The 15,336-nt window shown below is 39.4% G+C and overlaps 1 protein-coding gene across 1 annotated transcript; it reads right to left on the bottom strand.

The window, feature by feature from the left end:
* Positions 1 to 1,789: 1,789 nt before the first annotated feature.
* Positions 1,790 to 13,073, bottom strand: depdc1b (DEP domain containing 1B). Its single transcript, XM_046400378.1, has 11 exons — positions 12,872 to 13,073; positions 10,887 to 11,152; positions 10,614 to 10,758; positions 9,447 to 9,574; positions 8,266 to 8,396; positions 8,128 to 8,175; positions 7,626 to 7,766; positions 7,334 to 7,500; positions 6,441 to 6,617; positions 4,576 to 4,758; positions 1,790 to 4,334 (listed from the first exon to the last, which is right to left on the bottom strand). Exons 1-11 carry the CDS (start codon positions 12,917 to 12,919, stop codon positions 4,170 to 4,172), a joined length of 1,599 nt encoding a protein of 532 aa, XP_046256334.1. The 5' UTR covers positions 12,920 to 13,073; the 3' UTR covers positions 1,790 to 4,169.
* Between the last annotated feature and the right edge of the window lie 2,263 nt (positions 13,074 to 15,336).

The raw sequence follows: 15,336 nt of genomic DNA, 5'->3' as shown, positions 1-15,336 counted from the left end.
AAACAGATCTGAAGCCTAAAATTATGCTTCACAGCCTGTGTAAACAGCTGTCTTGGTGAAGATAAAAACTACCTGTTCTGTAAAACACTTGCTTTCATCCTGCTTTGACATTTAATGCAGAATTTAAAAATCTCCACACACTGTGGTAATCCTCCCCATTCGAAGAGGTCAGTGACAGATTTTCACCGGCGTTGTCTAATTTGTAATAAACACAAAGTTGTTGTGCCATCAGAATAATTCGACAGAGTGTTCACAATTTTAAACACACAGGCTTCAACACTGTGAATCACTAGGGTCAGAAGCTGTGTGGGACACTGAAGTTTTCTCTCCACCTCCATGTACGAGCCAGTGTTTACTGTGTGGGATGTTTCCTTGTGAAATCATGCAGGTGTCAGCTGCTGACTTGCATCTCTTTTGCGGTGTCACACACCAGCAAAACATCTCACAGTGGCCCTGGAGACTAATTTATTCTCTGTTGTCATATGAATTAACATCAGTCAAAAGCTTTTTCATGTGTGCGTACAGCAAAAAAAAAAAGAGAAGGGTCCGCTAAGGCAGACAGGGTCATGTCTAAAACTGAAATTCTTATTCTCAAGTATCTGTCTGGGAAAACGCATTGCTTTTGTTAAGGAAAGAAAAATATTTTCTATTAAATATACAAAAAAAACATATTCAGTGTATTTTCCTGTTCCATTGTACTTGTCATTTATTATATAAGGGATCATGCGTGATGAGGTGTGCATTATCTGGAAATCATGGACAACACAGAAGCAGAGGTGGAAGCCAGGACAGGACACCTTACAGGGCATTATCCTGCATATACCATAGTCACTCACTGAAGAAACACAGACCATTAATTTTTCATGAGTTCTGTAAACAAAATATAAACAAGTACATAACTCTGTTTCTCTGGTAACATCTGAGGGTTCGCCTTATACCTGGAACAGTCATTGCCATCCTAAATAGTGAAAGGGGTGTGATCGTTTGTGTGATAGCCTGCAAAGTCAGTTCAGACAGGCAGTGTAGGCTGCTTGCAGCTTGTGTCACAGTTGGCATCCTGTGGTGAAGATGAGGCACTGCAGGGCTACGCTCGGTGTTGATATTTCTGTAATGGCCGTGGCAAAATGACTCCAGGGGCCCCCTACAAAACTCGTATGTTTCACCCAGATGGACAAAATTTGGTAGGCTTGTGTAATGCCTGTGAGGCTTCTTCAGAACTTGAGAAGTGTGTCCGTGGTGGTGCTTAAGAGTTTAAACCTGAAGCACTTACATGCAAATATTTGGTTATTCTCATAGCGCCACTTGCTGGCAACAGCAAATTGCATGTTTTTTTGTTTTTATACTTTTGTGTATCGTTTCCGTCAGGTTGACCACACACACCTCAAATAGAGTCAGGAAAGCCTTAAGACCTTAACAATGAGTTTCAGTGTGTAAATAGACAGTTTCACCTGAAGTACTTTGTAAGTATCCAATATCAGGAATTGGACAAAGTGTGTGCATATACCATAAGTAATTATTAAAACCATGAGTTCTTATGAACATGCTGACAACAGAATGTGCTTTACAGACTGGGAATGTTATGTTATGTTATGTTCTTGCAGCACTAAGTGATGACGCACAGCAGAATTTGCCCTTATTCAGTTTCCAGTCCCACACGGCAAGCTGCATTTTGCTTGTTCATGTTCATGTTTGTGTTACACCATGACAACGCACCCTGTGCAACATATCTTATCATCTGTAATTTATAAAGACAGTTATTACATCAAAAAAGATGTCAACAAGTCAGTCACACTTGGCAATTAGAGCTTTTATAGAAAAATCAGCATCTAGATGAATTCACTTTCATCCCATTGAATTTTTTCCAGCACAGAGCAGCAATTCAAGTGTAACAGTTATTCCAGCATTATTTGTTCAACAGCATGTAAGGGAGTCAATATAGACAAATCAATAAAAATAAACAGTTTCATGTCTCATCTTAAGTAAAGAACATCTCAATCAACATCACAAAGCAAGAAGTAACAGAAAATGACAATCTACAGTGAAAACAATGAGAAGAGAATTTGAGACACTGAAATAAGTACCAATTAATAAAACAGTTCCTATTTACAGAATAAAACCAGTAAATCAACACATGAAATGAGTTGTTTTAAGAGTGCACATACAGTAGGACCCATCAAGCAAGGTGAATGGAGGGTTTAGAGAGAAAGGGTTGTAACACTTTATAGCATGCAAAATGTTTGCATTTGCCTCTTCTTCCCTTTTTCTGAGATTAGGTACTGCATATCAAAATTAAAAAAAAAGACATGCTGTCAAACAACTTTAATGTACTATTTTCACTCAGGCTCTTGACATGTTTGTTCATTTCTAATTTATTTGTAGTTCAAAACTAGCAATTACCAGCTGAAGTTCCTCGAGAGCTGCTCACATCACATACACTCCCTTTCTCAGCAAACCCTTGATATGTTCATAGGCTGATTTCAGATGAGGCACAGTTGCCTCGATTCAACATCATAATGACCAGTCTACATCAAACAGTGACCATGAAAATGAAATGCATCTTTGCATTACAAGAGTCAAGCTCATGAAATGATAGAATCTCTTTGAAGAAATGTATCTGAATTTAGAGCAGAGCTACAGTACAAAAATACATATCAGTATAAATGCTTTCGGGGTATGTGTTTTGATCATTAACTTTTCACAAATTATAATGTTAACACCTAATAACCTATTAATACTTTTGAAATGCATTTCACCCAATTCGGTCCAAGAATGGTAATGTCAATCAACTACCATCCCTGCTTGTCAGAGCTTTCTAACATACAGTATCTTAGAACTAGTATAAGTACCTTGTGGCTATATGCCCCTGCCAACCAGTAAAATTGTAGTTTACATCCACATCTGTCCAGAACCACACGTGGGGAAGACTTTGAAGGAATTAAATAAAATAAAATGATTTCCAGTGAGAAACACTCTGTCTTCCATTAAAGACTATTTTTACAGAGCACTGATAAAGACAACACATGGTGCAACAACAATCACCTGAAGCTCAATAAAAGTGAACCCAGTGAGCTGGTGGTGGACTGCTGCTGAAGGTCTATTAGTGTGTAAGTTCACTGAGAGGAACAAAAACAAAGAGTCAAATTGCTTGTGTGTGGTTACATGTTTGCCCATAAAAGCTGCTACAAGTCCTAAAATGTGGATGCTTCACAAACACCTTGAACCCGGCAGCACAGAAGATCTATACAATCAGCAGAGTTTCAAGGTGGACACCCAAAATTAGCGTCAGCATTTCATTATCTGACCAAATGTGAAATATGGTAACAATCTCCCCTTCTGTTCCTGAGTTATGGTGCTGAATAATGGACAGAACAGTGCAGAACACTAGGATGTCACAGTGAAGTTGACCTTTTGGATATAAAATGTCATCATTTCATTATTTTATCCTATTAGACATTTGGGTGAAATTTAGTCATAATTAGTGTATGGATTCTTGAGTTATGGCCAAAAACACGTTTTGTGAGTTCACTGTAACCTTTGGCCAAATTTAAAGTAGAAATCGTAGGAATTTCCTCAAGGCGTACCTGAGATAACACGGAAACAAGAACAGGATGCACGGACAGAAGGACAACCTGAAAACATAAGGCCGCTGTCGCCATTGCAGAGGCATAAAAGTGTACCAATACACAAGTATAAGAGCTCATTTTAAGAAACATAAGTGGTTCTCTCAGTGTTAGTGGATCATTGTTTTCTATAAATTGTTCAAGTTTCCTAGCAACACAATAAGTAAAAATGTATTTCTTAAAGGGTCAGCTCAACCATCCACTCGCATGGTTTGTAGTTTTCAGTACTGCATTTCATTGCCTCATACTTGTACATGTGTAACGACAATAAAGTTGAATCTAATCTAATCCAAAGTTCGTAAATAGTTGCTGTTGTTGCTTGTCAGCTAAATCAAGCTATCTGGCTAGAGGAGTCAGCAGGAATGTGAATGGCAATTATCATTATTGTTTTTATTATATTTGTAAACTGACCCTTTAAATTGTAATCTTAGTTTAACAGTGCTACAAATTAAACATTAAATGAAACGAAATTAAAAGGTGGTTGACCACATGTGACCAAAATCAAGTTGTGCATACAGCCTGAAGTGCAGATGAATCAGTGTTAGCAGATCATGCCCGAAAACTCCAGCTCCTCTGAAAGGGCTGAAAGGGTTTCTTCAGGTTTAGGAACATGAGAGGAGGTTTAAATCGTGGGGCTTTATCTGATATGACAGTAGCTTTGCTTTCATCTGTGGGAAATCGTTTGTGGTAGACTTCTGGGTACGACCTCTGGAACTGAAAAGAGCGGGATATGTATCATTACTCTACACCGTATGGTCAAAAACACAAGGCTGTAAACACACAAGCACATTCGTCAATATAAATGGCTCAGGCATACAGTTAAGGCACATTACTCATAAGCAGTCTCATTTTGCTGCACAGGAACTGCCCATCAAGACAAAGAGACACCTCCTACCCAATCTACATTTAACATTTCTCTTTTAACACGCCTTCTTTCCGACTAGCTCAGCCTTACCTGTTTAAGTCTTTTCCTCTTGTCTTTGGCAGGAAGTTCTTTGTCTGCAATCAGGCCTTCCAGCAGCTCATGCAGGGGGGTCTGGGTTCCTATCACTTTCTGCCCCTCAGATTCCACCCTGTGGATCTGTTTACAAAAAGCTGGAGATGTGCTGAAGTCTGTATCTGATCCTGCATATTTGATCTGATGGAAGACCCAAAGGGAATGCTGAATTAGTGTACATATTTAGTAACAGACTGGTGTGAATCTACGGTATTCCGGATCTCTGCACTGCTTGTTAATATTAGTAATTAGAGAGTGGATGATATTTAGAATTTCTTTATTGTTGTTATTATTGTAAAATAAGGTGTTTTTGACAAAGCCCTATCACAAGTCCTCAGTTCAACAAAATGACAATAATGAATGATTTGGCACACAGAATGATGATTGATTTGGTGGATTAGTATTGAATTGGAAGGTAAGCATAGCATCCCAGACCTGATTTCTAAAATGTTTTATACTTCAGTTATAGCAGGACAACTCAAAATTGTTAGAAAGCTCACTAGCTACATCTGTTGGTTAAGTCTGCACCAGGCCCCTATTAATAAAAAGAAAGAGACACTCGTCCACTATTGTACAGGGGTTTAGAATTGACCTTCTGCGTAAATGTTCTTTAACACTACAAAGTGAGTGGCTGGTTATGCCTACATGTTCCCCTGAACAGTTTAAATAGGAGAAATATTATGACTCGGAAACAGAAAGAATTTTAAAATGAAATCATGTTTCAGTCCAATTCACAGAGTGAGATGGGCAATCTATTGTTGAACTAAAAGATAAAAATCAATTAGGCCTACAGTTGCAGGCCAAACAATGTAGAACACATACAGTCAATACAGTCTGTGTTCGACATTTTCAGATGTGCTTGCCAAAAGAAAACACGTGCACGCATCAATATGAACCGACTGTGCATGCAGAGATAACATAAAAATCCGCTCTATGACGTCAAACAAAAGGACAGGCACAAAAACGGTGTCACTGTGTCTGTCTGTTATCTTTCTGACCAAGCAATGTCACATGATGACTGTCCAAGCTCACAGAATAAAATGGAAGTGTTTTCAATCTCACACCCAAACGTTCCAGCAGGACTTCCAAACATTACCGCCCCCACCTGCTGATGTGTAATCCCATCGCTGCCTGCTCATGTGACGATTCTGATCACTGCACGACATGATTTCTACTGAAAATCTGCATACCCTGTGCTGGATGGAAAATGACCCACATCCCTTTCTTTTTTCTTTACAGAAAAGCTTGAACACAATTACTGTTGGGTTACGCTTTCATGTATTACTACTGATGTTTAAATTTATTTCTTTGCAACTGTCTCAACGACTAGAGCCTCTCCTATTTTCATATCTTGGATTTGATTTCCAATGGTCATCACTATGCAGCGGCAAATGCCAAGAGATAATTTTGCCAGATGGAACTCTAAACCCAAAACTAAATGCAGCGTCTTCGAGAGCCTCAAGCTGCTTTCTCAAAGTGCTTTCCACTCACATTAACATAACAATGCATGTAATTTCCAAATTTTAGATGGCTTTAATTTTAGTCTAAATTTACCAACTACTGCACCACGTTTCCACATTTTGTGCTTGGCAAGATTATGGAACCAATCTGGCACACCGTCTTCACATATTATGTCCAGATACAGCTTGGTACACACGGACTGTGGAAGGGAGCAGATGTGGCGCATAGCGGGTGCAAGTGACTGTGGTGCGAAAAGCAGTGGGACCAGACAGCCTGCACAGATCTCTTCAGGCACAATGTCCCTGCTCATCAATTCATTTATTCATTCATTCATAGACTGGAACTCCAGAAAGTGGGCTGACCTGAACTCTTTTGAAGTGGGACAGGTGCTCCTCAACCTGCCGGCGCAGCTTGGAAGGGACTTGGAAGATGGTGTTGTGGTGCTCCATCATGAAGGTCACCAGTTTGGTGGCTAGCAGCTCATCCAAGTCCATCTCATCGACTGAACCCAGGACGCAGTGTGAAAACATCTGCACCATCTGCACAGAGAGCGCAAGGAAATGGACAAGAAGTGAAATAAAAATATTAGATTACATTTCAAAAGAGTACACATTGTGATTAGCAGTAACTGTCAAATAGATAAAAATGATGAGTCTACAAACCAGGAAACATTTTTGTGAATGTCACAGGCCGTTTTGAACCAAAGATCATCTTAAATGCACACTTTATATAGTCTGAGTTGAGTATACATTGCATCATATACAAGCTATAAAATAAAATGTATCACAACAGAGCTGCCTACCTTTTGCTTTGTACATGTTTTATAACGTATCTTGGAGGGGTGTGCCCCTACAGGATTTTCTAGCATTTTCTACTGTGTCATGATTCTGTGGAGAGAAGAGTGTGAGCCTGGGGCTGTTGTGACCAGTAGGTATGTAGTGCCTATGAGGTGCGACACAATGAGGGTTGAAAAACAACTAACTGTGGACACAAAATAAGGATGCAATGCAATAATATAATGCGAGTGTGACATAAAATTTTTCAACTTGCTTCTAATACGTGTGTATTGTTGTGTTAAGTTAATTAAGTGTTAATTGCAGGACTATCATATTTGTATTATATTGTTTGTTTATTACACTATGTTCTTAAATTATCATGCTGATTTGTAAGATTTCAGAACAATCCTAGTCTTTTCTGATTTCAGTCAAAGAAGTAGTAGAAAGATAAGTAGCAAATAACTGTTCTAAATGCGTACCAGTGTGCGCGTCGTTATGGAGTCATTGAGGGGAGGCAGGTAGGGATTCTGGCACACCCGGGCCATGAGGCGCAATAAAAGCTGGAGGCGTCTTCGGTTGGGTGGCGGCAGTAATAGACAGCTGACTTGAAGAGCCTCAGCGGCTACCTCCTGCTCCTGCAGCAGGCCTGCAGAGAAATGAGAAGGGAACAGTCCTGCTTTTGAGGGCAAACATGCAGGCTACATGAAATGAACAGCACCTGCGCAGCTGTTTATCTATCAGTGCACTAATATCAGTGGTGGATCCACTCACCGAGAATGTTGACAAAGACTTCATATAGATGGAAAGTCAGCAGGGGTTCTTTCAGCCTCTGAAAGTAATCTCCTACTGTTCTTAGAACATCCCTCTCGAAACCTGGGTAGACTGGCTGCTTGCTTTCATTGCCGTTAGGCCCTGAGAAAGAGAACCGGTTTTAGTGTGTTATTAAGAATATGTAACCTTAAGAAGTATTCAGTAAATCCTGGTTAACATTGAACACATGCATATAAGCATGCAAAGTGGTATTTTATGTTATATGTGCATAAATATGCGTTGGTACACACACATGCCTAAAGTGAGTTATTAGCCATCTGGAAAATATGGCACCTATTCTCAAAATTATCATTAGTGAAAAATTTCAATTTAATGACTGGAGTCTTCAGCCATTTTAGAGATTTCAGTAATGTCCTTCGGGTACTTGTACCCACTGCAGTTCCAAAACAGATGGTAACGTCTTAAAGAACATTTTTAAAGCAGCCAGAGTATGTAAACTTACAATTGGCAAGGCATTTCATTGCTGAGACCACCCAATATGGCATGTCCTCTGGAGTTGCAAAAAGAGATACAGTGGGTAAGTCATAGTATTCTTGTGAGATGCAGCTAAATGATTGTTGATCTGTGAATAGATGCATACCTGCTTTATTCTCCAATACCACTATGCCCGTCTTGTTAACGTTGAACACGTTGTGAACGATGTGTTTGCCGTTCACATGGTTTGGGTTTAAAACACCATCCAATGAAATTAGGCCCAGTACTCTCTGCAAACTAAAACAACAGAGTCAGCATGAAACATCCAGAGCAGTGGCTGTGCCACGGGCAGGGCAGTCCAAAAGACATATCACATCAGTGTCATGGTTTCCCATATATTAACTTATTTGTAGCATCCTGCACACCAAATATTAATTTTGCATTTTTGGGCTGCACGCCCCTTTACCCCTCACCTCTCATAAACAAATCAAGTGTTTCTCAGACTTTACCTTGGGAGGCTGCGCAAGGCTTATTAACAGATGCTAAAGTATTAAATATTTGCATATTTATATTTTAAACTGTCCAAGGGAACAACAGCATCCACAAAACAACTAACTAGTTGATAATCTCCCCTCTCTGACTCTCATCTACTGACAAGAGCACACGCTGACAGAACATTTTTTTATTAACTAAGCTTTACATCATGTTTTTTACAGATCAAAAGAGAAGGAAAATACTAAATCCTCAAATTACAGTATTAAAAACTCCTTTCAAGATATATTGTGACAACTCATGATTGCCGGATGCCACAGTAACACAACAAGCTTTACTGGCTCAGAACTTTAAGACTCAGCAACTAGGAGAATAGTGACTGTCAGACCAGTGATGGAGTGATGAAGTATGAAGTCATCTGTGGAGTGAGATCAGCAGGTTACACCAACCGCAGGTTCATGTCCCATTAAAATACCTGAAACCTTTATTGTCCTTGCACATCATTTAGCTCATTTTAATTTGGAAAAAAATGAAAGAAATGCATTTAACATATTAGCACATTTTTTGTATCTATTTCACTGTCTATTTTATGTTAGGTATTTATCTGTAAGTCTGCAGAGTCCCTATTGGCTTTTATTCTAAGTGATTCTATTATTTAACTATATACTGAAATATAAAACTTAAACATCTGTGTAGTGCCATGACAGTAAAATTCCTAAGAATGGTTGCAATGGTCTAAGAAAAAAAGTTGGGGAACCATTAATGCAAAACAAACAAGTGTTTCTTAACAACAACATGAGTGGGAGTGGAAGTGGAGTGGAAGTGTTGGATAAATTATATAAAAGGTTTACATACTGTGCAACTGTCATTGATTTCCAGGTGTGATCGACTTGTTTCGCGGTTATCTCCTTCCTCCGTATGAGCTTGCATTCATGCACATCCCCAATAGCAACACTATGCCTTTTGTTCCACAGATCTGAGGTCTGATCGAAAAGGTACAGAGCCATTAATGAAGAAGTTGCTTTTAACTTCAACTGAAACATAAAAATCATTTTGTTACCAACAAGCCACAGTTTTGTAATGCAGTCAAATACAACATCTAAGAAATTGCTTTGTAAATTTTGGGTAGTCGTTGACATCTCAGAAATTTGTTGATATTTAAAAGGTTGGGGTGAGTGATTCTGGAGAAGCACTGATGACGTCTGAACTCAGCCAAACAAATACCCCCCTCGCTGCCTCCCTCCTTCAGAGGCTCTGCTCTCCTGCTGCTATAGCTAACACCACAACAACAGCTATAGAACTGCAAAGCAAGCTAAATGTTCACAGCAAGGTCGTGCTATCTCTCCTCCTTGACAACATGCATGAGCACAAATGGCACCTGTTGCTGACTGGCTGGAACAGTGCTGTGTGACTCAGTCCAAGCCACTTTTTTTGTTGCATACAAACGCTAGATTTTTTTTTTTCAGTGCACACACACAATAGACAGCTGAGGGACCGCAAAGATATTCACCATCTCAGTTTGAAAAAAAAGAAAGTTTACTGGATTAGAATGGCTGACTCCATCTTTACATCTATGCTATTTTCCAGTCTTTTCAGAGATATATATGGCTGTCCCACAATATTGTATTAAACTGTAAGGTAAGAAGTTAGATTAGATATGCCCTTCAATATAATGCTTCCCAAAACAACACAGCCATAAAAATGTACCTTTAAATTCAACAAAACTATAGCGGCAGTTGGAACAAAACTCAAAACTCTGTGAGTAAATCAGTAATTGTTTTTTTGCTGGGCTCTTACACTGCACTGAATTACACTGACCTTCCACTTCATTTTTCTGTGTATTGTATAAACTTGAATAAACAGAATAATTTAAAAGACAGCTCGCAGTAGTAATTACAGCAGGGAAACAGAAATGATCTCATCTTGTCCTTTGCTCTGTATTAAGTCTGCATATGCTTACTACACTGTAAGCACAGCATGAGTCAAAGCAAGCACTGGAGGGGCTGATTGTCTCCTTCTTACCATGACAGCAGGCTTCATGGGTGCCATGTTTTCCTGCTGAGGCAATTCTTCATAGTCATCCCAGCGAATGAGTCTGGGCAGGTCACTGCTGTCTCTCAACAGAGGCCTTGCTGGAAAAGACTTCAGGGGAGACAGTGTAGGGAACCTGGACAGAAAGACAACAGCACCGGGCTCAGTCAAAGGGAGAAAAGGGCAAATTGTCCAGATGCTGCAACAACCAATTCTGGTGTGTCAACTCATATGAATAACTGTACAGCACAACAAAAGTAGTACCTATACAAATGGCCATTGTCTTCAAAGTCCTCTGTCCCATGACGTCCTTTGATGTCTTCAATGACATGGGCCTTGAGGAACTTCCTGAGCAGCTGCAGAGTCTGGTAGCGAGTCACCTCAGGTCCAAAGTTGTGGTTGCGCCTCAGTAGCTCATGCAAGTAATCCACAGCCTCGGAACCCGTGAAACTCCAGTCATAGTAGCGGAAGTGTGCCCAGTGCCTTCTCAGCGGCATGCCTCCACGGAAGAGTTTAATGGTTTCATTCCACTGCATAATGGGGAGACATACATTATATGGTGTGACTAATGATGTAGAATGTAAAAACACAGCAAATTAGTACATATAGCAAATCATGTGAGTATGTTTGCATTCAACATGTTCCTGTTTTGCAATGTTACGAAGGACGTTTGGAACATAACGCAAATGACATTGAGTGACACACACACACACACAGAGTGTTATTGTATTGTATATAATCTGCTCTGAAACAACTCTGTCTACTCTATTATTCTTTAGTCATATGATGAGTAGGCAGGTATCACAACAAATAGAACATTATGTCCTCATGGCGTTTTGGATGGTGCTCAGTTTAAGAGTTTATGGATTATTAAAGCTCACAATGTAGCCTGATGGGCAGGGGGAAAATGAAAGCAGTGGATAAAAGCACACAGAGAGAAGAGACAGAGGGACAACACAATGTTTATGATGCAAATGCTGCTCACTCCGGCTCGTCTGAAAATGAAAAAGAACTGCACATATGATGGGTAAGATTAAAAAGCTTAAACAAGTACAAGATGTCATTGAGGACAGGAATGGGCTTTCATCAAATGCAAAAATGCAGTTTTCCTGCAGAGAGCGGTGCAGAAAGTGCTTGTCTGTTTTAGTTAGGGTTTTTTCTAGGTGATGGCTTTGTGGACTTTGAGACTAATAACTAATAATAATAATAATGATAATAAACTAATACGCAATACACACTAGCTCATAAAAAAGACATCCACTGTAGAAGAATAAAGTGTGTGCATATCTATATCTGTCTATATATATATATAGATATATGCAATATGTATGAAAGTGTACAGCTGTACTGTTTAACTTGACATTTCTTTATAGCTCCAGTACTTCTTTTGACATGCAACATTCTGACATGTGAGAATCAGAAAGGCACAAGTACACATAAACTTGATAAAGGACGGCTGCATTCCATGTAGCTGCTTCAGGTTCAGGGTTCTACAGTTCTGTGACTCAGAGTCTACCTTACTGGGACACGCGAACAGAACCGAACCGAACCATCATTGACCTTTATATTAACACTTGTGCTCTTTCTGCTCTCATAACGGGTGAATTATTCGCTTGTACTGACGTATAACTTAAGTGATTATAGTTAAAGGATGCTAAAGTTTACGAGCCACAGCCAGTGATCAGTGCATATTGTGTATGATGCTGTTAAATGTAAAAAAGAGCGGTTAGTGCCACATGGCAAAGTAAACACATTAGCTTTACTTCGCATCTGGCACATTCGTGTGTTAGCAATCATCTTTAATGTAGAATGTAAGGAATATCTTTGTAAACGTGACGATGTCCAGCGCTGCACGGTTCTCAAACAGTCGCAACCTGTCGAAACGTGTACAGACATTTCTAAATACTACAGAGACCCATTTGTCCACCCACGAGTGGCTTTTTTTTGTCGAAAAGTGAGTCAAGGACCCCTCTAACATACTTTGAGAGCCGTTCTGCTAGCCTTTCCTTTATCGCCAGGAGAAGATTTAAAACGCTTGAACTGAGTGATCAAAACGCATGTAACTGTTACACACATTTTAAGCAAGTTATCGCTTTCGACAACTTAATATAAGAGAAAGTCTTCCATACCTCTCGCACCTTGGCCGTACCTAGATAGCGTTACATAACTTTGTTACACATTTAACGCTACATTGTGAAGTTGAAGCTTAACATAAAACTGCCTGTCTAAAGTTATCTGCACATACGCACCAGTTTGGTCGCCCTGTATGGGCCCGGTCCAATGACTTCACCTTCCATTCTGGTACTGAAAACCCACTTCACGAGTATAAAAACATCGGAATATGTAACTTTTATAAGTTTTATAAAAGCTTCGGCTGCGGATAAAAACAGCCAGTATGCCAACAAAGACGTTGCTGCCAACTTTGAATCTCCTGCGTCACATCATTTGAACGACATGATTCGACAACGAGCTGGTCACGTGATCACAAGAAATGCATTGTTATGAATGGCCATGTAGTAGGTTGGCCAATTCGTGCATGAACGCTCATGCTGTGAAACTTTATTATTGTTGATAATAAAAAGCACCAGGCCCAACTCAAGAGAAAACAAAATGAATGCATAAAAGATTTTTTTTTTTTTTTACATTAAATAATATCTGGTACATTTTGGACACTTAATGTATATGTTTTGCTAGATTTGCTCTCAACCTGACAACCAACCTTTTCAACTGAAACTTAGTTTCAGCTTTGTTAGAATTGGTGAAAATGACAAAAATCACTGTGATTAAGTTCAGTGTGTGTGTGTATCTGTAAAGACTCACGTTCAAGTGGGTAGCAGACAGAGGACTTGAAGGAGGTCACATTGCAGATAAATTCAATAGAGGTGTGCCTTTATGCCCTTAATGTGCATGTGTGTGTGTGTGTGTGCCTAATGTTTGTCTGACATTATTTCACCAGATCAATTTTTCATCATTTCACAAAATTAAATGTTATGATATGTTTTCAATATGATATGTCACAGATATGTCTTACTTCACTGTAAAGTCTGTTCTCAGTGTATGTGCACTGAGGCATCACACTCCTGTATGCTGAATACTGGACCAGGATTTGTTTCCAAACTGTTCGTGATGTCACAAATCATGCTTGTAGGCCCACCTCTTAAAATCCGATCTTCAGTGAGCTCAAAGAAAGTTTATACTTTGAACAATTAATGTGAAAACAGCCTTCAGTGATGGAATTTTCCTTCTTACTTAGTTTGTTGTGTTTTTACTCAGCCTAGCCTATTACAAAGAGTGCCTTTCTCCACAGTTCACATTCAGTTGCTTGTTATGTACATGGCCATGGGTCAGGAAGCTTAGGAAGATAGGGAGTACACAGTAGATGGTGACGGAAATTAAGCGTCCTTGCACAGAGAGGCTCAGTGTAGCAGAGAGCATACAACACGAAGAACACGAGATAGGGACACAATGTTTAGGCTAAATATCCAATCATTTTAGAACATGCAGGTTATGCCCACAGCTGGAGAAACTGCATAACTTATATACATCTTTTCAGAGAAAGACAGGGGCAGAATTGGATGACATTGTGCCTGTTACCTTGTGTTGTTTTGAGTCCCTTGGTTAACCAAGCATTGTTCAAAAAATAGCTTCTGCAATAAAACATCATCTGTTCTTCAAGTTTTCCTTGCTCCAGTTCGCCTAGAAAATTCATTGTCACCTTCTAGTGTCAAATTCTGCGTGTTCATCACTCTATAAAATGACTTTTTTGACTTTCAGCAAAGATGAAAGTTTCTTATCTCTTAAAATGCAGGCTATTCAAATGTTATAGCCAGTGACGTGAGTACACACAATCTTTCCAGATAGATTGCAAGTACAGCAGGAAGTTGTTAAGGGAATTACCGAAGACTAAACAAAAAGAAATAATTGCAGAGATGACCTTCTTCAAATCTCTGGAGGATTGGTGTAGTTAATAATTGAAGCAGTTCATGGCTGCAAAGGGAATTACTGCACAACCCTGGAACAGCCACTTCAAACTACAACTGACAATGTGTAAAATTGTCATCCTGCCAAAAATGATGAGACAAAACTTAACATTGATAGCATTAAATGACATGTAAAAAGCAAGAAAGGCATTGTATTAATGAAGAAAATGACTTAAGATATTGGCACCATATGCCTTTCAGTGAGATCAGGCTGATCTTTCTCAAGCAATTTACAATGCTGTGTCTCTACAGTAATGATAAAAAGTTTGAACTAATCCATCAAAGCTGAAGATATGCCATAAGACATTCACTGTCCCCTTTCAACATTAGAGAGCACCTCAAGCTTTTCCATTTAGTATGTTGATGCCTGCAGTGACAAAAAGACACACTGTTTTTTTGTCTCGCAGCTGTCAACAGGAGTTCTCTTCTCTGCAACAGTGAGGCAGAGACGGATGCCTGATGGGTTAGGTCAAGACAGACCTGCTGAAACACTCAAACTTAAGACTGACTGAGTGAAAGCTGGGTGACACCTTGAAATTAACTTGGGCAGTGATTGTGCTCTATTAAAATTCATGAGAAAAACCGCAATGGTGGCCTCTGACTCCTAAAGAATTTTGCAAGCTGTAAGCTAGTATTAACTAATAGCTTGGATAAAACTGCTGCTATGAATCTGTCCTTATTCAGGCCATGGTATTACCTTTATTGCAATTGTTTATTCCTGTTAGATGTTAAAC

Source organism: Scatophagus argus, chromosome 9 (genome assembly GCF_020382885.2).
Source record: "Scatophagus argus isolate fScaArg1 chromosome 9, fScaArg1.pri, whole genome shotgun sequence".
Classification (NCBI taxonomy): domain Eukaryota; kingdom Metazoa; phylum Chordata; class Actinopteri; family Scatophagidae; genus Scatophagus; species Scatophagus argus.
The sequence above is the reverse complement of the archived record's forward strand: the minus strand, read 5'-3'. Positions and strand labels throughout refer to the sequence as shown.

Excerpts from the sequence above, each read along its gene's own strand:
- depdc1b (XM_046400378.1), bottom strand. The coding sequence starts at position 12,919 with ATGGAAGGTGAAGTCATTGGACCGGGCCCATACAGGGCGACCAAACTG. Across the intron at positions 7,767-8,127 it reads AATGAAATGCCTTGCCAATT|GGCCTAACGGCAATGAAAGC; the intron begins GTAAGTTTACAT and ends TCTCTTTCTCAG. Across the intron at positions 4,335-4,575 it reads AGAGGAAAAGACTTAAACAG|TTCCAGAGGTCGTACCCAGA; the intron begins GTAAGGCTGAGC and ends CGCTCTTTTCAG.